The 22281-nt window shown below is 39.0% G+C and overlaps 1 protein-coding gene across 2 annotated transcripts in view; it reads left to right on the forward strand.

Moving 5' to 3' along the window:
- Window positions 1-22281, forward strand: part of robo4.L (roundabout guidance receptor 4 L homeolog) — a 131092-nt gene that overhangs the window by 27516 nt on the left and 81295 nt on the right. For both annotated transcript variants that reach the window (XM_041569198.1, XM_018225726.2), the window contains exon 3: window positions 20057-20214. In XM_041569198.1, the coding sequence (XP_041425132.1) occupies window positions 20057-20214 (158 nt within the window). The remainder of the gene's footprint in view (window positions 1-20056; window positions 20215-22281) is intronic.

Below are 22281 nucleotides of genomic sequence, written 5' to 3' on the forward strand. Positions count from 1 at the left end.
CCGTCCGACAACTCCTATCCATAGCAGTAAATGAAGGGAGAATTTCACTGCATACAGTCAGGTTTCTTATAAAAACGGTACACATTTTTTAATTAAAGTATATTGGAGATAGGTTTCTTTTTCATTAAAGAAAGTAAAAATGGGATTTTATTTTTTTGCCTTTCCTTGTCCTTTAATGCAACTAGATTCAATTGTTTGCAGCCATTATTATTTTACAACTTGTATTAAATAACGGCTAACAATACTTTATTTCCATGTGCCGAGACAGCATTTTGTTGGGTATGATTGTCACAAAAGAATGAGCCAGATCCAGTATTTTCATAATTTAATCAGGTCAGCTAAAGCTTCAGTCAGTATAGCTAAAATTAGCCTAAAGTCCCTACTATAAGATATACCATTTCCAAAAAATGTGTGTAATTTATGTATACAATGTAGATGAATAGGCAAAATTCTGGGTGCATTGTGTACTAATCAACAAGATTCAAATAGAGTAGAGAATACAAAAGAAACCTCAAAATACCCAGAACCCACCCTCCCTTAAGAGAATGGGGAGGTCATAGATAGTGACCCTAGCTTTTCCTGGTCTCTTTGATTTACATCCCTCCCCTACCACACACTGCTCAGGCCTTACAGTTGACATCCCCACCAACCTGCAGAAAGTTGAAGCAGAGGATCCTCGTCTTTACAGGGGTTATATACTAAACTCTGAATTTATCTCATTATTTTATTACTAAAACCACGACCAAACTCCCATGCCCGATTTGACTTTATTTATTAATTAAAAAACTCGAATTAATCGGTTTCGGGAAAAAAACAGATAAAATCGAGCATAAAACCGAATTGTCTGTTTTTGCCCGAAAACCACAAATGTTTTCACACAAACCACGATAATTTCAAATTGGCGTTGGTGCTTCTCCCATTTACTTATACAGGACCTCAAAAGGCATGAGATGGTGGATTTTCTTATTCTGGCTTTTTGCAGTATTGGGGTATAATAAATTTAGAAACATTTTAGTTTTTTTTCCATGAATAATTTGAGTTTTTGCCTTAAAAAGCCCTAACAGATGAATTTAAGGTTTAGTAAATAACCCCCTAATAGTAATGTGTAAATCAGGAGAGGGCAAAGTGGGTTTCTTTTTTATTGAGGTCCAAATGACACAAGATAAGATGAAGAGCTAGATTTATAAACACTCTCTCTGTAACCATAGTGCTTACATTGTAAGCATACAGACATTTCTTTTATACTGTATATGCTCTACTGTTCACCTATGGTCTAGCTATATATATATATATATATATATATATATATATATATATATATATATATATACACGTTAGTCCTTACCTTTTATAAAACACATTTTTACATTTTTAAGACCTGTGAGTGCGGGTCATTTCTCTATGGATATATATATACATGAACAGTGTATATATGCACAGTAAAAAAAAATAAGCTATTTAGATTCAACTTAAGCAGCAAGCTTTATATTTTTCTTTTTATCTAGAAGCAAAGAAAAGTAGCTTGTAAAACTAAAGTAGCTTAGTAGCTTAGCAAATCAGTTTAAATGGCCATTTGTAAACATCACATACTTTTAATTCAAACATATTTTCTAAAAATACATTTATCTTTTCCAGTTCTGGTTATTTATATTTAAAGAGTTACAAAAGGCAATCACGCGGTGTGAAATAAAAACCAAATAGATTATACACACTTATTATGATAACACAGAAAAAGCATGACATTTTTGTATTGAATTTTAAGAACAACATTTCATCTCATTTGACTTTTTAAATATTGGTAATCCCAAGAGTCTAAAAACATATCATTGTCAATTATTTTATGTATATGCTAACCCCTGTATAATGTTATCGAAATGGAGACTAAGGCAGATTTTATATGAAATGCTAAATTGTTGCAGTATCATGTGAAAGTCATAACATAGCCCGATAATCTAACCAGTATAACAAAATTGGCATCCTCTATTTAAAGGGAATGTCAACCCCCAAAATAATTTTTTGCCTGATAAAAGAAAACATATTTCTAAGCGTTTAGCGTTAGTTATTTGTATAAAATAATTTTTGTATATGTATTGCTATAGAAAGCAGTTTTGTCTGGCACTTTCTATTCTCTGCCCTAGTGGAAACAATGTCAAGGCAGCTGATTAACAGACCTGTTCTCTGCTGAGGCAAATGCTGCTTTCAGTAGCATTTATGCTTTAAAAGCACTGATATTTTTCAATAAATGTATATTGGAATGTATATTGGAATGCATGTTTTCTTTTATTAGGCACATTTTTATTTTTGGTTTGACTTGTCCTTTAATTGTATGAGAAGGGTATGAGAAGGTATCCTCAATCTATCCAGTTAAATGGCCAATGCAAGAAAATCTTCCAGTAAGAATCCTGGCTGCTATCTGAATTTAATGGGGTGGGTCACCTTTACGTTAACTTTTAGTATGTAATGGGATGGTCTATTTATAACAACTATGCAGTAAGTTTTCATTATTTCTCTTTTTTATAGTTTTTGAACTATTTGCCTTCCTCTTCTGACTCTTTCCAGCTTTCAAAAAAGGGGTTCACTGATCCCAGCAGCCAAAATAATTTCTCTATAATGCTACAATTGTATTGCTGTTGTTGCTATTTATTACTTATCTTTCTGTGCAGGCCGTCGACTATTCATATTCCCGTCATTTGTTCAAACCACTGCCTGGTTGCTAAGGTAAATAAGACCCTAGCAACCAGGTAGCTGCTAAACCAAAATCCAACCAAATTGGAGAGCTGATGAAAAAAAAGCTAAATAACTGAAAAACCTTAACAAATAATATAATGAAGACCAATTGCAAATTATCTTAGAATATTAATGTCTGCATCATACTAAAAGTTAATTTAAAGGTGAACAACCCCTGTAAAATTGTCTATTTTTTTTGCCAACTTTTTGTGACTTAAATAGGTGAAAGCAAAAAGTAAAGCAAAAAAAAAAAAAATTACATTTTACATGAAACAGAAATAATTATGAAAAAGAGACAAGTAGCCGGTTAACATTATTGAGCAATGTGCCCCAAACATGTTTAAGTGACCTATGCTCCCCAAGTGTGCTCTCTAACCAAAGGACGTATTATATAACGGTGGTGTAATTGTCAGCCAGAGACACACATGCATACTGAATCTATTCTTTTTTTCTTCATCCTTTCAGGGGAATTAAATTTTATGGCTAATAAGAAAAACACTGAATAACAGTTTAATTAGCAGTGCAATTAATTCCTGTCAGATATTGAGATGCTGAGCCTTTAATTAACACTTCTTTAGTTGTCAGTTTTTTATCCCTTCTTTTGGCTCCCATGGGTTTTCTATCTCTCCCACTGAGGGTCAGTGTTTATAAATATTCATATCGACAAACAAAATGGAAGACTTTTTTTTATTTCAAAGAACACAACAATGCATTCATTTAATAGTGTTCTTTATAAAAAGAATCAATCAAAAATAAAATTACAAACTGTGTCTTTTTAGTTGCAAATTAAAGAGCTAAATAATTGTGGGTTTATTGATGCCCCCAGCGTATTACAATAGAACAGCTGAATTAATTCCTTCCTCTTTAAAGAAGTAAAACATGGGAAACTGTTGCAATGATCTGTTTTTATCTAGTGTTTTTTTTAATTAAAAGGACTGCAAAGTTTAATAATAAATTGCTCATTTATAAAAACATGAATACAATCATATAGGCAGTAAGAATTTGTTTGATAACCACATTTTACCTATGCAAAACGATATAAACTGTAACTGTTCATAAAAGATATGCACTACCATTTTAAAGTAGTGATGGGCGAATTTATACGTCAGGCGCGAATCTGCTGCTAATTCGCTCAATTCGCTGCTGGCTAATAAATTAGTGAAACGCCCACAAAAATTCCCTGGGTCAAAAAAAATGGATGCCCATCACTATATTTAACACCAACAAATGAAAGTGCTTTAAAGTAATGAATAACTAACATCATGTAGTGTTGCCCTGCACTGGTAAAACTGATGTGTTTGCTTCAGAAACACTACTATAGTTCATATAAACAAGCTGCTGTGTAGCAATGGCGGAATTTGAAAAAAGGCTATATGGCACAGGTTAAATAGTGGACAAAAGATAACGACATTATGTTCTACAGAGTTTATCTGCTGTATAACCTGACCTTTTTGAATGGCTAGCCCCCATTGCTACACAGCATCATGTTTATATAAAAAATAGTAGTGTTTCTGAAGCAAACACAGTAGTTTTACCAGTGCAGGGCAACACTACATTATATTTTTATTACTTTAAAACCCTTTTATTTTTTAATTTTACTGTTCCTTTAAAGGGATAAAAAAAATTCAAATCATTTCTTGTACCTTGGAACTGCTTAGAAAGATCCATGATCTAGATTCAGTGCAGTGGAGTAACTAGTTAGCGCTGCCCCCCCCCACACAAAAAAATCCTCCTCCAGCCGGCGCCACTGCTTGGCCAGGCCGTGCCCATTGCTCCTTTCCCTGCGCGCTCATGTGCAAGTGACCACTCATGCTCGAACAATCGTTCGCTGGAATGCATTGACTAGTTAGACGAGCATGCAGTGGGGGAACAAGGGCTTCCCCCATCATTGCCCCCTAGGCACATGCCTCTTCTGTCTACACCTAGATTTGGCCCTGCCACCTGCTCCAGGTAGTAAAATGGCTGGGGAGAGGGGATTTCTTTACAAATATAGAGTAAGCAGACCCCACAGTATGGGCCTGATGTCCCCTACCCAGGGGTGCTTCGCCAATGAGGCGAGTTGAGGCTTTCGCCTCAGGCAGCAGCGCCCCACTAGGTACCAGGGGCGGAAAAAATGCTGCTCCTGGTACTTTAAGAGCAAATTTCCAGGGGAGGGGGGGCAGCAGCAACTGCTGTTGCTTCAGGCGGCTGAGGGGCCAGGATCGCTCCTGCCCCTACCCCCTCCCCCATGGCCTAATTACCAGCGATTCAGTCAGTTATAGAACTTTCACGTAAAAAGATGATCATTTAGCATTCCTCTGCTGTCCATTGATAATTAAGCCCCATAATATGTTAAACTGAATCGAGGTTTTCTGCAGCTGCATAAACTACTATTCCCAGCCTTGTGTTAGCAACTTCTGAAACAGCAGGTCCCCCTAAAGATTTATGGAGACTGATCTGTCAGTAACCTTTTCATATGAGAACATTAATCGATAAATTTGTAGTGTTTGTCTTCATTTCAATTAGTGTGCGGCCTCAGGGCAAACTGTTTTGCGTTACATTGCAATGTGATTTGGCTGTTGATGAAGCTGGCTTATATCTGATCATGTAAATTACATCATCCAATTTCTTACAGCTACTGTGGCTGTAACTGTGGCTGGACCACATTAGATGCCATACATTCAAAACTTTGTTTTTGTTAATAGAAACATACAATCTGTTTCCAGTAACATATTTCTGCATTGCTTGTGTGTCACATGAAGCCGGATCTAAAATAAGACATAGCGCCCACCATGCATCCCATACAACATTATCAAGATTATTGCACTTTTATTGTGCCCATTATCAAAAATTAAAACTTAGAGGGGCAGATTCACTAAGGGGCGAAGTGGCCGAAGCTAGCAACATTTCGCCAGAAATCTCATCCGTAGGGACATGGCCAATTTACTAACAGGCGTAGAGGACAATTCGCTAGAGACTGTCGCTAGTGTACATTCGCACCCTATCGCCAGACGACTTTGCACTCTGGTGAATGGCCATTACTCCACAAATTCACTAAAGAGTTTCCTTCACCACCTTAAACCAGGTGAACTGATAAAACAAAGCTACATCCTCCTCAATCTTATGTCAGTGACATCATATCCTGTATGCCTGGAAAGTCAAAAAAGTTTTTAAAAAACGCTAGTGTCCTTTAATTTTTTAAAGCGGGATTGCCTTCAAAAGTTTTAACTATTAAAGATTTTTGTGTTAACATTTTTTTTCCAGACATTTGAGGGGCATACCAGATTGTTTTAGGGTGGGCTTATGTCTAAGGCATTAGAGGATCTTTTATATATTTATTATGGTTCCTTGGACATTTGTAATAAAAAGTGGCCACTTCAACCATTTGCACCAACATCTCTAATAAAGACGTCCATATAACTTTAATGTACCCATCCTATTCAAATTGACCTAAGTAGTGATGGACGAATTTGGGCTGTTTTGCTTCGCCAAAAAATTTGTGAATTTCCTGAGAAATTCCCAAAATGGTGAATAATTTGCGAAACGGCACTGTCCAATTTTTTTTGACGCCAATGAATTTTCACTGGCAAATCGCGGGAATTCGCCGAATAAATTCGCCCATCACTAGACCTAAGGTAAAAGTGTAATAACAAAGTTTTTCTAGGCAGAAATGAATGCTAGTGAAACATTGCTATGAAATGCTTGCACTGTAACGCAAGTGACAATTTTCTAGCGTTCGGCTGCTGAGACGCAACTTCGCATTTTATCATTTAGTACATTCAAATACATGTATGCTTTTGCCAACACATGAACAAAAAAAACAATATCAATCATTATATGTGAGATTGTGTTTGCTTTGAAAATGAACGGCAAGTCAATACTAAAAAAAAATACAATTTATTTGGAAGCTAAAGTGCAGGTGTACAGATGCTCACATTATTAGTGATGGGCGAATTTATTCGCCATGCGCGAATTCGCGGCGAATTTGCGTGATTCGCGCCGAGCGAATAAATTCGCGAAACGCCCGCGAAAATTTGCGGTAAAAATTCGCCGGCGTCAAAAAATATTTTTCCGAAAAAAGTCGCCGGTGCCAAAAACGGGCGCCGGCGTTGGAAAAACGGGCGCCGGCGTCAAAAACGAGACGCCGGCGCCGTTTCGCGAATTTTTTGCCGTTTCGCGAATTTCGCGCGAAATTCGCGAATTTTTCGGCGAAGCGAAACGGCGCAAATTCGCCCATCACTACACATTATAACAGATTGTGTGTAAGCAGATGAGACACTCAGGGAACACAAGGAAACAGGAAGGAAATTGTTTGACATGATCAGCCACATCATTGTCTGGACATCCTGCTCTTTCTAGAGTTGTTGTTTGTGCTGGCCAGTTTAACTTAGCTTTCTCTGTACATTAGAGATGTCGCGAACTGTTCGCCGGCGAACTTGTTCGCGCGAACATCGGGTGTTCGCGCTCGCCGGAAGTTCGCGAACGTCGCGCGACGTTCGCCATTTTGGGTTCGCCATTGTTGGCGCTTTTTTTTGCCCTCTCACCCCAGACCAGCAGGTACATGGCAGCCAATCAGGAAGCTCTCCCCTGGACCACTCCCCTTCCCTATAAAAACCGAAGCCCTGCAGCGTTTTTTCACTCTGCCTGTGTGTGCTGAAGAGATAGTGTAGGGAGAGAGCTGCTGCCTGTTAGTGATTTCAGGGACAGTTGAAAGTTTGCTGGCTAGTAATCGTTTTGATACTGCTCTGTTATTGGAGGGACAGAAGTCTGCAGGGGTTTGAGGGACATTTAAGCTTAGGTAGCTTTGCTGGCTAGTAATCTACCTTCTACTGCAGTGCTCTGTATGTAGCTGCAGTGGGCAGCTGTCCTGCTTCTGATCTCATCTGCTGACTGCTGCAATAACAGTAGTCCTTGTAAGGACTGCTTTTATTTATTTTTTTGTTGTTTTACTACTACTACTACTACTACTATAAGAGCCCAGTGCTATTAGTCTAGCAGTGTTGGGGAGTGGGACTGGTGTGCTAATCTGCTGCTCCTAGTAGTTCAGCAGCACCAACTTTAATTTTTTTTTTTAATATTCATTTTTTTTTTATTTTACTTTTTTTTATTTTACTACCGCTGTAGTAGTGTATAAGTTGACCTTTTAGGCATTATTTGCCCTGTAGGCATTATTTGCACACTGTTTTCTTCAACCTGCCATCTAGCTGTGTGACCTTGTTCACATTCTGTCTAAATATCCATAATATTACCGTCTCCAGAAAAAACACCGGAGTGACTTTTTTCAAGCAGCCATAATATATTTTACGTAATCCGTATCCACCGCTGTAGTAGTGTATACGTTGACCTTGTAGGCATTATTTGCACAGTGTTTTCTTCAACCCGCCATCTAGCTGTGTGAGCTTGTTCACATTTTGTCTAAATATTGATAATATTATCGTCTCTAGAAAAACCACTTGAGTTACTTTTTTTCAAGCAGCATTCATATATTTTACGTAATCCGTATCCACCGCTGTAGTAGTGTATACGTTGACCTTGTAGGCATTATTTGCACACTGTTTTCTTCAACCCGCCATCTAGCTGTGTGACCTTGTTCACATTCTGTCTAAATATCCATAATATTACCGTCTCCAGAAAAAACACCGGAGTGACTTTTTTCAAGCAGCCATAATATATTTTACGTAATCCGTATCCACCGCTGTAGTAGTGTATACGTTGACCTTGTAGGCATTATTTGCACACTGTTTTCTTCAACCCGCCATCTAGCTGTGTGACCTTGTTCACATTCTGTCTAAATATCCATAATATTACCGTCTCCAGAAAAAACACCGGAGTGACTTTTTTCAAGCAGCCATAATATATTTTACGTAATCCGTATCCACCGCTGTAGTAGTGTATACGTTGACCTTGTAGGCATTATTTGCACACTGTTTTCTTCAACCCGCCATCTAGCTGTGTGACCTTGTTCACATTCTGTCTAAATATCCATAATATTACCGTCTCCAGAAAAAACACCGGAGTGACTTTTTTCAAGCAGCCATAATATATTTTACGTAATCCGTATCCACCGCTGTAGTAGTGTATACGTTGACCTTGTAGGCATTATTTGCACACTGTTTTCTTCAACCCGCCATCTAGCTGTGTGAGCTTGTTCACATTTTGTCTAAATATTGATAATATTATCGTCTCTAGAAAAACCACTTGAGTTACTTTTTTTCAAGCAGCATTCATATATTTTACGTAATCCGTATCCACCGCTGTAGTAGTGTATACGTTGACCTTGTAGGCATTATTTGCACACTGTTTTCTTCAACCCGCCATCTAGCTGTGTGAGCTTGTTCACATTTTGTCTAAATATTGATAATATTATCGTCTCTAGAAAAACCACTTGAGTTACTTTTTTTCAAGCAGCATTCATATATTTTACGTAATCCGTATCCACCGCTGTAGTAGTGTATACGTTGACCTTGTAGGCATTATTTGCACACTGTTTTCTTCAACCCGCCATCTAGCTGTGTGAGCTTGTTCACATTTTGTCTAAATATTGATAATATTATCGTCTCTAGAAAAACCACTTGAGTTACTTTTTTTCAAGCAGCATTCATATATTTTACGTAATCCGTATCCACCGCTGTAGTAGTGTATACGTTGACCTTGTAGGCATTATTTGCACACTGTTTTCTTCAACCCGCCATCTAGCTGTGTGACCTTGTTCACATTTTGTCTAAATATTGATAATATTATCATCTCTAGAAAAACCACTTGAGTTACTTTTTTTCAAGCAGCATTCATATATTTTACGTAATCCGTATCCACCGCTGTAGTAGTGTATACGTTGACCTTGTAGGCATTATTTGCACACTGTTTTCTTCAACCCGCCATCTAGCTGTGTGACCTTGTTCACATTTTGTCTAAATATTGATAATATTATCGTCTCTAGAAAAACCACTTGAGTTACTTTTTTTCAAGCAGCATTCATATATTTTACGTAATCCGTATCCACCGCTGTAGTAGTGTATACGTTGACCTTGTAGGCATTATTTGCACACTGTTTTCTTCAACCCGCCATCTAGCTGTGTGTATTATCGTTTCCAGAAAAACCAACTGAGTTTTTGTTGTTGTTGTTGTTTTTTTAAAAATAATGCCAGGCAAAGGCAGGCCGCCACGCAGAGGCCGTGCTAGGGGCCGTGCTGCTATGCAATCCTGTGGCCCTAGCAAATTGCCCAGTTTTAAAAAGCCAATGACCCTGAACTCCCAAAATGCTGAAGAGGTAGTTGACTGGCTTACACAGCACACCCCATCCTCTACCGTTTCTAACTTTACCACAACATCCTCCTCATCCTCCACTGCTATGGCCACCCCACGTAACACTTCCTCCACCACCGGTGCCCCTTCTTCACTGGGGTCAGAGGAGTTATTTTCCCATGAGTTTCTTGAACTGAGTAATGCGCAACCATTATTGCCAGAAGAAGATGAAGGAGATGAGGACCTTACACCAGATTTAATTCTGGCAGAGAACACGATAGAGATGGACATAATGAGTGATGAGGAGGAGGTCCCCGCTGCTGCTTCCTTCTGTGATGTGTCAGAAGAAATTGATGCATCTGAGGAGAATGATGATGAGGAGATTGATTTTTTGTGGGTGCCTAGTAGAAGAGAGCAAGAGGAGGGTAGTTCAGATGGAGAGACGGAGAGTCAGAGAGGCAGTAGGAGAATAAGACTTAGAAGAAGCAGGGAGGACAGCCCGCAGGGATCAGTAGGGCAACAACATGTATCGGCACCTGTGTTCAGCCGGCCAACGCACCCGCCATTGCCGCCAATGCCGCCAACTTCTACTGTTACCGCCAGATCGCACACTTCCAAAAAGTCAGCAGTGTGGGATTTTTTTAATGTGTGTGCCTCTGACAAAAGCATTGTAATTTGCAATGAGTGCAGTCAGAAACTGAGCCTTGGTAAGCCCAACAGCCACATAGGTACAACTTCTATGCGAAGGCACATGAGCGGCAAGCACAAAGCACTTTGGGAGCAACACCTCAAAGGCAACAGGCAAACTAAAAGCCACACTCCTTCTGGTCCAGCATCTTACTGCTCTACCTCTGCTCTCCTTGACCCGTCTGAACCACCCTCCACTCCGCCTTCCACCTTGACCACCTGTTCCCATTCCCAGTCATCTGCCACCAGCCAAGTTTCTGTGAAGGCCATGTTTGAGCGTAAGAAGCCAATGTCTGACTGTCACCCCCTTGCCCGGCGTCTGACAGCTGGCTTGTCTGCACTCTTAGCCCGCCAGCTTTTACCATACCAGCTGGTGGACTCTGAGGCCTTCCGCAAATTTGTAGCAATTGGGACACCGCAGTGGAAGGTACCCAGCCGCAATTTTTTTTCTAAAAAGGGAATACCACACCTGTACCAACATGTGCAGAGCCAAGTTACCGCATCTCTGTCACTTAGTGTTGGGCCAAAGGTCCATATGACTACTGACGCATGGTCCTCCAAGCATGGTCAGGGCAGGTATGTCACCTACACTGCCCACTGGGTGAACTTGGTAATGGCTGGGAAGCAGGGAATGGGTAGCTCAACAACAACAGTGGAGTTGGTGTCACCGCCACGGATTGCACGCGGTTCTGCCACCACCTCTACTCCTCCATCGCTCTCTACCTCGTCTTCTTCTTCTTCTTACTCTGCTGCTGGGTCCTCCTTCTCCTCCTCCACACCTGTGCACCCCCAGCTCCCCCTAGGCTATTCGACGTGCCAGGTACGCCGTTGTCACGCTGTCTTGGGGATGACGTGCCTGGAAAGCAAAAACCATACCGGATCTGTACTCCTGTCATCTCTGCAGTCACAGGCCGATCGGTGGCTGACCCCACACCAACTGCAGATCGGAAAAGTGGTGTGTGACAATGGAAGCAATCTGTTGGCAGCGTTGAGACTAGGCAATTTAACACATGTGCCCTGCATGGCACATGTGTTAAATTTAATAGTCCAACGTTTTGTCTCCAAGTACCCAGGATTCCAGGACGTTCTCACCCAGTCCAGAAAGGTGTCGGCCCATTTCAGACGTTCCTACACAGCCATGGCACGCCTTGCTGACATTCAGCAGCGCTACAACATGCCAGTCAGGCGTTTGATTTCTGACAGCCAGACTCGCTGGAATTCAACGCTCCTTATGTTGGAACGTCTGCTGCAACAACAAAGGGCCGTCAACGAGTACCTTTTTGAACTGGGTGGTAGGACTGGATCTGCACAGCTGGGGATTTTTTTCCCCCGTTACTGGGTGCTTATGCGCGATGCCTGCAGGCTCATGCGACCTTTTGAAGAGGTGACAAATATGGTCAGTCGCACCGAAGGCACCATCAGCGACCTAATACCCTTCGCTTTCTTCCTGGAGCGTGCCGTGCGACGAGTGACAGATGAGGCTGTAGACCAGCGTGACGAGGAGCTGGAAGCGCACGATTTCTGGTCGGAATCACCAGAACGAACCCAGGCACCTGCTGCAACGCAGGGAGAGGTGCCAGAAGTGGAGTCAGAGGAGGAAGGTGGCTTTGTGGAGGAGGAGGAGGAGGACCAACAGGAGCAGGCTTCCCAGGGGGCTAGTGGTGACCTTTTGGGGACCCCTGGTCTTGTACGTGGCTGGGGGGAGGAGACCGTGGATGATGCAGTCCTTGATAATGAGGAAGCGGAGATGGATAGCTCTGCATCCAACCTTGTGAGAATGGGGTCTTTCATGCTGTCATGCCTGTTGAAGGACCCCCGTATCAAGAGGCTTAAGGAGAAGGACCTGTACTGGGTCGCAACGCTACTAGACCCTCGGTACAAGCATAAAGTGTCAGAAATGTTACCAACATACCACAAGTCCGAAAAGATGCGGCATTTACAAACCAGCCTGCAAAACATGTTGTACAATGCTTTTAAGGGTGATGTCACTTCAGGAACTCATCAACATTCCAGGGGCAGAGGTGCCAGTAATCCTGCCACGAGCACACCTGCAAGGACAAAGCCCTTTGGCCAGTCTGTAACGTCAGACATGCAAATGTTTTTCTGTCCAAGGCAGCGCCACAACCCTTCTGGATCCACCCTCAAAGAACGCCTCGACCGGCAGGTAGCGGACTACCTGGCATTAACTGCAGATATCGACACTCTGAGGAGCGATGAACCCCTGGACTACTGGGTGCACAGGCTTGATCTGTGGCCAGAGCTGTCACAATTTGCCATGAACCTCTTGTCTTGCCCAGCCTCAAGTGTGCTCTCAGAAAGGACCTTCAGTGCAGCAGGAGGGATTGTAACTGAGAAGAGAACTCGCCTAGGTCACAAAAGTGTCGATTACCTGACCTTTATTAAAATGAATGAGGGGTGGATCTCGGAGGGTTACTGCACGCCGGAAGACTTGTTCTGACTTCTATGCAGCTGTCCTTCTCTTCAAGCCTCATGACTCCACACACAGCTGTCCTTTAGCGTCCTCCTCCTCCCTCCGCCACCGTTACAAACTAGGGTGCAAACCCTACTGGTTTAATTTTTTCTGGCCTCTGTGCTTCAGTGGCTGCAACCAAAAAAACTGGGCAAACAATGTCTACAAGGTCAACGTATGGCAAAAAATGACTATTTTCAGCATTTATATGGCATATTTTTTCTGGCAACTGTGCTTCAGTGGCTGCGTCCAAAAAAATGCATATTTTCTGCATTTATATGGCATAATTTTTCTGGCCTCTGTGCTTCAGTGGCTGCAACCAAAAAAATGCATATTTTCAGCATTTATATGGCATAATTTTTCTGGCCTCTGTGCTTCAGTGGCTGCAACCAAAAAAATTTATATTTTCAGCATTTATATGGCATAATTTTTCTGGCAACTGTGCTTCAGTGGCTGCGACCAAAAAAATGCATATTTTCAGCATTTATATGGCATAATTTTTCTGGCCTCTGTGCTTCAGTGGCTGCAACCAAAAAGATTGATATTTTCAGCATTTATATGGCATAATTTTTCTGGCAACTGTGCTTCAGTGGCTGCGACCAAAAAAATGCATATTTTCTGCATTTATATGGCATAATTTTTCTGGCCTCTGTGCTTCAGTGGCTGCAACCAAAAAAATTTATATTTTCAGCATTTATATGGCATAATTTTTCTGGCCTCTGTGCTTCAGTGGCTGCAACCAAAAAAATGCATATTTTCAGCATTTATATGGCATAATTTTTCTGGCAACTGTGCTTCAGTGGCTGCGACCAAAAAAATGACTATTTTCAGCATTTATATGGCATATTTTTTCTGGCCTCTGTGCTTCAGTGGCTGCGGCCAAAAAAACTGGGCAAACAATGCCTACAAGGTCAACGACGTTGACCTTGTAGGCATTGTTTGCCCAGTTTTTTTGGCCGCAGCCACTGAAGCACAGAGGCCAGAAAAAATATGCCATATAAATGCTGAAAATAGTCATTTTTTGCCATACGTTGACTCAACGTATATGGCAAAAAATGACTATTTTCAGCATTTATATGGCATATTTTTTCTGGCAACTGTGCTTCAGTGGCTGCGACCAAAAAAACTGGGCAAACAATGCCTACAAGGTCAACGTATGGCAAAAAATGACTATTTTCAGCATTTATATGGCATATTTTTTCTGGCAACTGTGCTTCAGTGGCTGCAACCAAAAAAACTGGGCAAACAATGTCTACAAGGTCAACGTATGGCGAAAAATGACTATTTTCAGCATTTATATGGCATATTTTTTATGGCAACTGTGCTTCAGTGGCTGCGTCCAAAAAAACTGGGCAAACAATGCCTACAAGGTCAACGTATGGCAGTTGTTTAAAGAGAACAGTAGATTACTAGCCAGCAAAGCTACCTAAGCTAAAATGTCCATCAAATCCCTGCAGACTTCTGTCCCTCCAATACAGAGCAGTATCAAGCAGATTACTAGCCAGCAAACTTACTATCATCTGTCCCTGAAATCACTAACAGCTCTCCCCCTACACTATCTCTTCCAAGCACACACAGGCAGATTTTTCAGATACATTTTTGCCCTTGATCCCCCTCTGGCATGCCACTGTCCAGGTCGTTGCACCCTTTAAACAACTTTAAAATCATTTTTCTGGCCAGAAATGTCTTTTCTAGATGTTAAAGTTCGCCTTCCCATTGAAGTCTATGGGGTTCGCGAACCGTTCGCGAACCGCTCGCGTTTTTGCGCAAGTTCGCGAATATGTTCGCGAACTTTTTTTCCGACGTTCGCTACATCCCTACTGTACATACACGCCTGAATGGGTGCAGCATGGGGGATGCAATCATCAGTTTGAACAGATAAGAGACTGGATACCATTGCACTGAATTTTACTTTTGAATGGTTCATAAAAGAATACAAAAATGGGACCTGTTACACAGAATGTTCGGTACTTGGTATCTTCCGGATATCTGGATATCAAATCTTTAATTTGGATATCCATACTTTACGTCTACTAAAATATAATTTAAACATTAAGGGGGTTATTCATTTATTTATCAAAGATCAAGTTTTGTATTTTCTGAATTTTTTTTAGCTTTTTAAGGGTAGTTTCAGTAAAAACTGTGGAGAAAAAAAACTCCTATTTATCATGCCCCAGTTCAAAAAGCTTGAATCCAAAATAAGGCAGCTAAAACCTGTTGAGGTCATGTAAAAGTCAGTGCCAGTGGTCCCTTGAAGAATTTGAAGATGTTTTTAGCCTTTATGGTTTTCAGGTTTTTATCAGTGGTTTGCGCTCAAAATTAGTTTGAGCGATTAAAGCTTTTTTTCGCAGATAACTTGATCAATTCGAGTATTTTAGTCCCCCTCCCCATTGCATTCATTTAAGTTCTTTACATTTGAGTTCATTTGAGGTAGAAAAAAGCTCACAAAATCGACCTTTGATAAATAACCCCCTAAATAAACCCAATAACTTTGTTTTGCCTCCAATAAGGATTAATTAAATCTTAGTTACAATCAAGCACAAGGTACTGTTTTATTATGACAGAGAAAATGGAAATCATTTCCAAAAAATTTTAATCATTTGTTTAAAATGGAGTCTATTAGAGATGGACTGCCTGTAATTGGAGGTTTCTGGATAACAGGTTTTCTTATAATTCTCTGTGATTTTTCTCCTTGTTAAAAATTATTTTAAATGCATCTCCTTGTTAAAAATTATTTTAAATGCATCAAAAATGATTACATACTAAATTACAAGACATTTTAATCATGTCATGTGGGAGAGAACGTGGGAAGTTGTTGGAAGCTGGTAGCAAAATAACTTGAATTACATTACATTGTGGCTGATTTTTGCTGTCTAAGACCAATAGAATCATATTTATTTTTACTATAAATCCCCTTAAACGTGTTTATTTTTTCAAGTTCGGTATAAATCCCTAATATAAGAAGTATTCTTTATGCAGATGCATTGTTTATCTGCTTCATGGGCTTTCTGGAGAAGTATAATCTTTCATTTGTTAGCAAAGGCTAAGGAAAATTCATATATTTCTGTGATGTGCTTGTTATCAGTTATTTTCCCTACAATTTGAAATCACTATACTTGAAATCATACCTGAAGCCACCATAATGCAAGCTACCCACAGAACAAAAATATTGCATTTTATTAAACTGATTTTTATAGTATCATTCAAACACAGTGCAATAGCTCAAGGTTTTAAGAAATTCTTTACACCGGTGTTCAAGAATATCAACATGATTGTACACAAGGCCTTGTTGAATTATTCATATACTTAACCCTTTAAATGAGATTGGGTTGCCATTATCCCTTTCCCACTTAATCTATAAAACTGTTGTTGCAGCCTTGTAACATCTATGTCTCAGTACAGGTTGTACTCAGTAGATACATGGATTGTTAAATATATTGTGGCAGCTTGTGCTACAACATAAAAAACTGCAGTGTAAATCCCTTATGACTAGAGCTACAATAGACAACAACAAACAGGCTCAGGGGCTACGTGGCTTGAAAGTGTATAGAGATGAAAGTATGCAGAGGCTCAGTTAAGTTAGGAATAAAAGTCTGAGATAAAATCTAAAGTAATGGTTAGATGTGGGTAGGATTCAAGTCTCTTGCTTGGTTCACCTATATGTTAACTTTTAGTATGTTAGAGAATGACCAATTCTAAACAACTTTTCAGTTGGTCTTCACTATTTATTTTTTTTACAGTTTTTGAATTACTTGCCTTTTTCTTCTGCCTCTTTCCAGCTTTCGAATTGGGGTCACTGACCATATCTAAAAAACAAGTGCTTTGCAAAGCTACTGTACTTTGCATGACTCCTCGTTCTATTCAGGCCTCTCCTATTCATATTCCAGTCTCTTATTAAAATCAATGCATGGTTGTTAGGGGAATTTGCACCTTAGCAACCAGATGGCCGAAATTGCAAACTGGAGAGCTGCTGAATAAAAAATTAAATAACTCAAAACCCACAATTAATAAAAAATCAATATAAATTGCAAATTGTCTCAGAACCTCACTCTCTACATTATAGTAAAAGTTAATTTCAAGGTGAACAACCCCTTTAATATCTGTAGTTCCTACTCTGAACAGAAATAATGGTTTGGCCACTGCTAAGCCTTACTATGTATGAATGTCTACTTATGAACAATATATAATAAAATAACATTTATTTTTATAATGGGGACTGTTTTTACCAACTAACAGCATTGTGCACTGGACTAAGGGCTCAAACAGTAACATCTTGTTAGCAGGGCCCTCTGAACCCATTTTTATTCTGTAACCCTTGTTTGTTAAATTAAGTACTGCATACCTTACTGGCACCATAACAATAAATTATGATAATGATTTCTGCTAAAAGAGCTGTTTTAAACAGCATCCCATGGAGCATTTTGTCTCATCCTGGGGTAAGAGGTAGCAGGATCACTTTTGCACACTCTACACTAGAAGAGCTGTAATTCCAGTTAATATTTTCCTCTTTAAATTATCAAAGGTGTCTTTCACCTTTGTTCATGGCAAAAATGGCACTGTGCACATGGCCCCTGCATGGCAAGGAAAGTTATCATTCCATTCTGGCCATCACTTCTCATTTTCTATACATTTTCTAGCTAAATGGACCTTGAACTTGTACAACAGCTCTATGCTAATAAACAATCCTACACACTGATATTTGGGTGTTCAATTTTCAAGTCATGGGCGAATGCAGTATACGCTGTTGGGAAATATAATTCAAAAATTCAAATTAAAAACAAAAATTCACATCTCATTAAAAGACATTCTTCATTATTACATTGCTCAGTTTTTAAAGTTCTACTTTCAGTATGCCCTAGTGGCAAACAATAAAATGTTTTTGCACTGGCAGGTTGGTCACTAAACACCTTTGTGGGTTTGCAAATTACATTTATGAAAAGATACATATTTTCACGGTTATTATAATTATTCACTGAGTGCATATTTGGTCTATTATTGATTTTTTTACATTCCCTCGTTTGTTTCTAAAATGTCCTTGTTATAATGATTCTGAAAGGGAGTAGAAGGATGGTGTTAAGTAAAGGGGATAACATTGTGGTGAGCAACACCTTCGGAAAATGAATGTCTGTAGAGAAAAAAACTTTTTTTCAGCTCAGACATTTTAAAAAAGGAATTTGAATGACGCAGCAGGAAGGAAGCTTTAGTGATACAATATGAAAGGGCATTAGATAAACAAAGCATTCATATGATTCAGTACAAATTACAATGGGCTACAGACTATGATCTCATTTCTAAGTATGAGATAATGTGCTTCCTGGAAACCTGTGCTCTTCCTAAACTGTTGTAAATAATTTAGCTATTTTTGAATTACAAAATATACTTAGTAGCCACTGCTTTAATATACCATATTCATTTTATAAAAACAATTTTACCATGATATTATGTCATTCAAACGTTGAATTACACTTGGTAGCTGCTGGATAGTTCAAAAATATTAGCGATCTGGGGGATTACTTAAGATGTCAGAACAGTATGGCTTAACACTTTTTACAGGGACTGCTCTCCCCAACTGGTAATTTTTCACTACCAAGTGGACTAGTCGCACTTCTACCACAAGAACTCTGGATTAATGTCTCCTTTCACCTAGTCACTGGCTAGGGTAGACACCAGATTGTATACCCTTCTCCTCCCAGATACAACTACTATTCCATGGTGATAGGGGAAAAACTAAATAAATCACTTAGGGAAAATAATAATAATAATAAAAAAAAAAACAAGACCAATATGATATTATGTCAATATACTCTATGTACTTCCTGGTGGAGTCTTAGCTACAGAGTCAAATATTAAGTAATAATTAGATGTGTTTTATCCTTTATGGCCCCAAACCTCTGGCTTTTAATGACATATAGTAACATCACAAACTACTTCATGGAAGTTAGTCTAGCCCATGTGTTAGAGGAGAATTTGGAAAACCCCTCAACAGCATATACTATAAATACAGCAACCTACCAGCTCTTTACTTCCATAAATCTTCCAAATGATATGCATCTGTCTCATTGTCAGTAGTGATGGACGAATGTACTTGTCAGGCGTAGATTTGTGGCAAAAAATTTGCTGCAACAAAAACAAAATGTTGTGCGTCAAAATTGATTCGCCCATCACTAAGGGGCCGATTCACTAAGGGTCGAATATTGAGGGTTAATTAACCCTCGATATTCGACTAGGAATTAAAATCCTTCGAATTCGAATATCGAAGTCGAATGATTTAGCGCAGATAGTTCGATCGAACGATCGAAGGATAATTCCTTCGATTGATCGATAAAATCCTTCGAATCGAACGATTCGAAGGATTTTAATCCAACGATCGAAGGAATATCCTTCGATCAAAAAAAGTTAGGCAAGCCTATGGGGACCTTCCCCATAGGCTAACATTGACTTCGGTAGCTTTTAGATGGCGAACTAGGGGGTTGACGTTTTTTTTAAAGAGACAGTACTTCGACTATCGAATGGTCGAATAGTCGAACGATTTTTACTTCGAATACTTCGATTCGAAGTCGTAGTCGAAGGTCGAAGTAGCCCATTCGATGGTCGAAGTAGCCCAAAAAAACTTCGAAATTCGAAGTTTTTTACCTTCGAATCCTTCACTCGAAGTTAGTGAATCGGCCCCTAATAGTCAGCATAAGGTTACAATGTGTATGATTGCTCTAAAGGAACAGTAAATACCCAATGAATTAACAATGTCTAGGAAAGGATCTAGGAGCCAAACAAATACTGGCCAACCTTCCAAACCTTCTTACTGGGCTTATTGGAGTATGTTTGGAGATAGGACCACTTATTCCATTAGTAGCAAAGAGTACGTTTATACAATAGTCTTTTTGGAAAACAGTTTAGAATTATATTTATTCAAAAGAAATATTAACACTTTCTTTTTTTTAAATCTTATTTTAGCACTGAGGGAGGATTTTCGTCTAAATCCATCGGATGCAGTTGTGGCAGTGGGGAACAAACTTGAGATAGAATGTTTGCCTCCAAAAGGTCATCCTGAGCCCAATGTTACATGGAAGAAAGATGGGATTCCATTAAACCATAACAATAGTCGCTATATGGTAATTAAATTGTTTTTGCTCTTTTTTTCTTCTTACATAAGTTGAATTTTGTCATCCCTTGTTATACTTTTATGGTACTTTCCATTTTTTCACATGAGCTGGCATGGTTAAAGCATATTGTCTATTGTTCCATAACCCTAAGCATATATGTTTATATGAGGGGTCATATGAATAGCAACAGCACAATATTTGGTCCATAATTAGTTGCAGTTCCATCATTTTAGTTATTCAAACCAATTTAAACAAAATACTCTGTTTGCCATTGCTCCCATTTTTTGCACATTTTTTTACTCCATTATTTAAAATAAGCCTGGGTATATTTTTTTTTCAGATTGTACATTAGGCACCTGTCTAGTGCTGCTAATAAAAGTAGAGACACCAAATCCCTTTGCAGTTTGAAAGTGTCAAACCTATTTCTTATTTTTTCATTAACTGCTGATTTGACTTTCTGTAGCCTACTGCAAGTTTTATTTTAAGGAATATGTTCAATAATTAATGCTAAAGTAAAGTGTAAAGCATCAAACTGATATGTGCCTCTGCATTGCAGTAGAACATCTTAATTAGAACAGTTAAGTTTGGTTTCCTGGAATTATTATTGTCTAATTTTTATAGCATCATATCGGAAATGACAAGCCTTCATGTTCTCTGCATGCCATTCAAAACAAAGGGAAAAATGTTTCATTCTAACAAATTGTTTAAATGGGAAACATCATGAACTTGAATTCTGACAGCTGGCCTAATCCCACCTCTCATTGTCTTGTGTGCTACAACAAACAAGAAAAACATTTTGGGGGATCAACTCCTAACTTACAGGTGATGGTCATATGACCATATTAACAAACACACTGGCTCACATGATGCCAGACTCAGTTCATTTAGCCGTGATATTTCCCAGGATCCCTTTGAATGTTGCAGGCTTATGAGTTGGGAGTTATGGTTTGAAAATAGTGTGACCTTGACTTGAAACAGAAGTATTTACATAAGCTAATTGGTGGTGGTATCTATATCTTCTTCTTTTGCACTGATATAACTCTTGGGAAATGCTTTTTAACTAACATGAGTTCAAAATATATTTGACATTACCTTCCAGTTGTTTCCCTTATACATATTCATATAGCAGGAATGTAAAATCTTTTATTATAAGTATTCCTTGCAGTGACCTGTAACCTTAATTATAATTTCTGTAGTTGTGTGAGGCCTGGATGTTGACTAAGATAAGCGTATACGGCCTAGGTATATCCTTGTTTTTAAAATGACCGTATATGTATAAAAACATTGTAAGGGTTGTGAGGGTCCATTAGCCTGCCTAATGGGGTTAAAAATATAATATATAATATGTTATGTGTTATAATATGTCTAAGGAGGCTGGGACTTGGTTGAGACAACAAGAAAACGTCAAATGAATGCTTTATAATAACATGAATAATGGAACTAATCAGCTTTCTTGTATCTACAATACAGTATATGCTGATGGATTAAAAAATGTGATGCCACAAGGGTGAATTTAGCATACAGTTTCCAGCTCAACTCTTGAACTCACAATACATAGGGGCACATTTACTATGGGTCGAATATCAAGGGTTAATTAACCCTTGATATTCGACTATCGAAGTTAAATCCTTCAACTTTGAATATCGAAGTCGAAGGATTTACCGCAATTCATTCGATCGAATGATCGAAGGAAAAATCGTTCGATCGAATGATTAAATCCTTCGAATCGAACGATTCGAAGGTTTTTAATCCATCGATCGCATGATTTTCCTTCAATCAGAAATTGCTAGGAAAGCCTATGGGGAAGGTGGTGAAGTAAGTAGTCAAAGTTTTTTTTAAAGAGACAGTACTTCGACTATCGAATGGTCGAATAGTCGAACGATTTTTAGTTAGAATCGTAGTCGAAGGTCGAAGTAGCCAATTCGATGGTCGAAGTAGCCAAAAAAATACTTCGAAATTCGAAGTATTTTTTATTCTAATCCTTCACTCGAGCTTAGTAAATGTGCCCCATAAACTAAAAAAAAAACTTTTATTATAAGGGGCATAATCTTAGAAACAAATGGAAATCCCACCATT

This window comes from Xenopus laevis, chromosome 7L, assembly GCF_017654675.1.
Source record: "Xenopus laevis strain J_2021 chromosome 7L, Xenopus_laevis_v10.1, whole genome shotgun sequence".
Lineage (NCBI taxonomy): Eukaryota > Metazoa > Chordata > Amphibia > Anura > Pipidae > Xenopus > Xenopus laevis.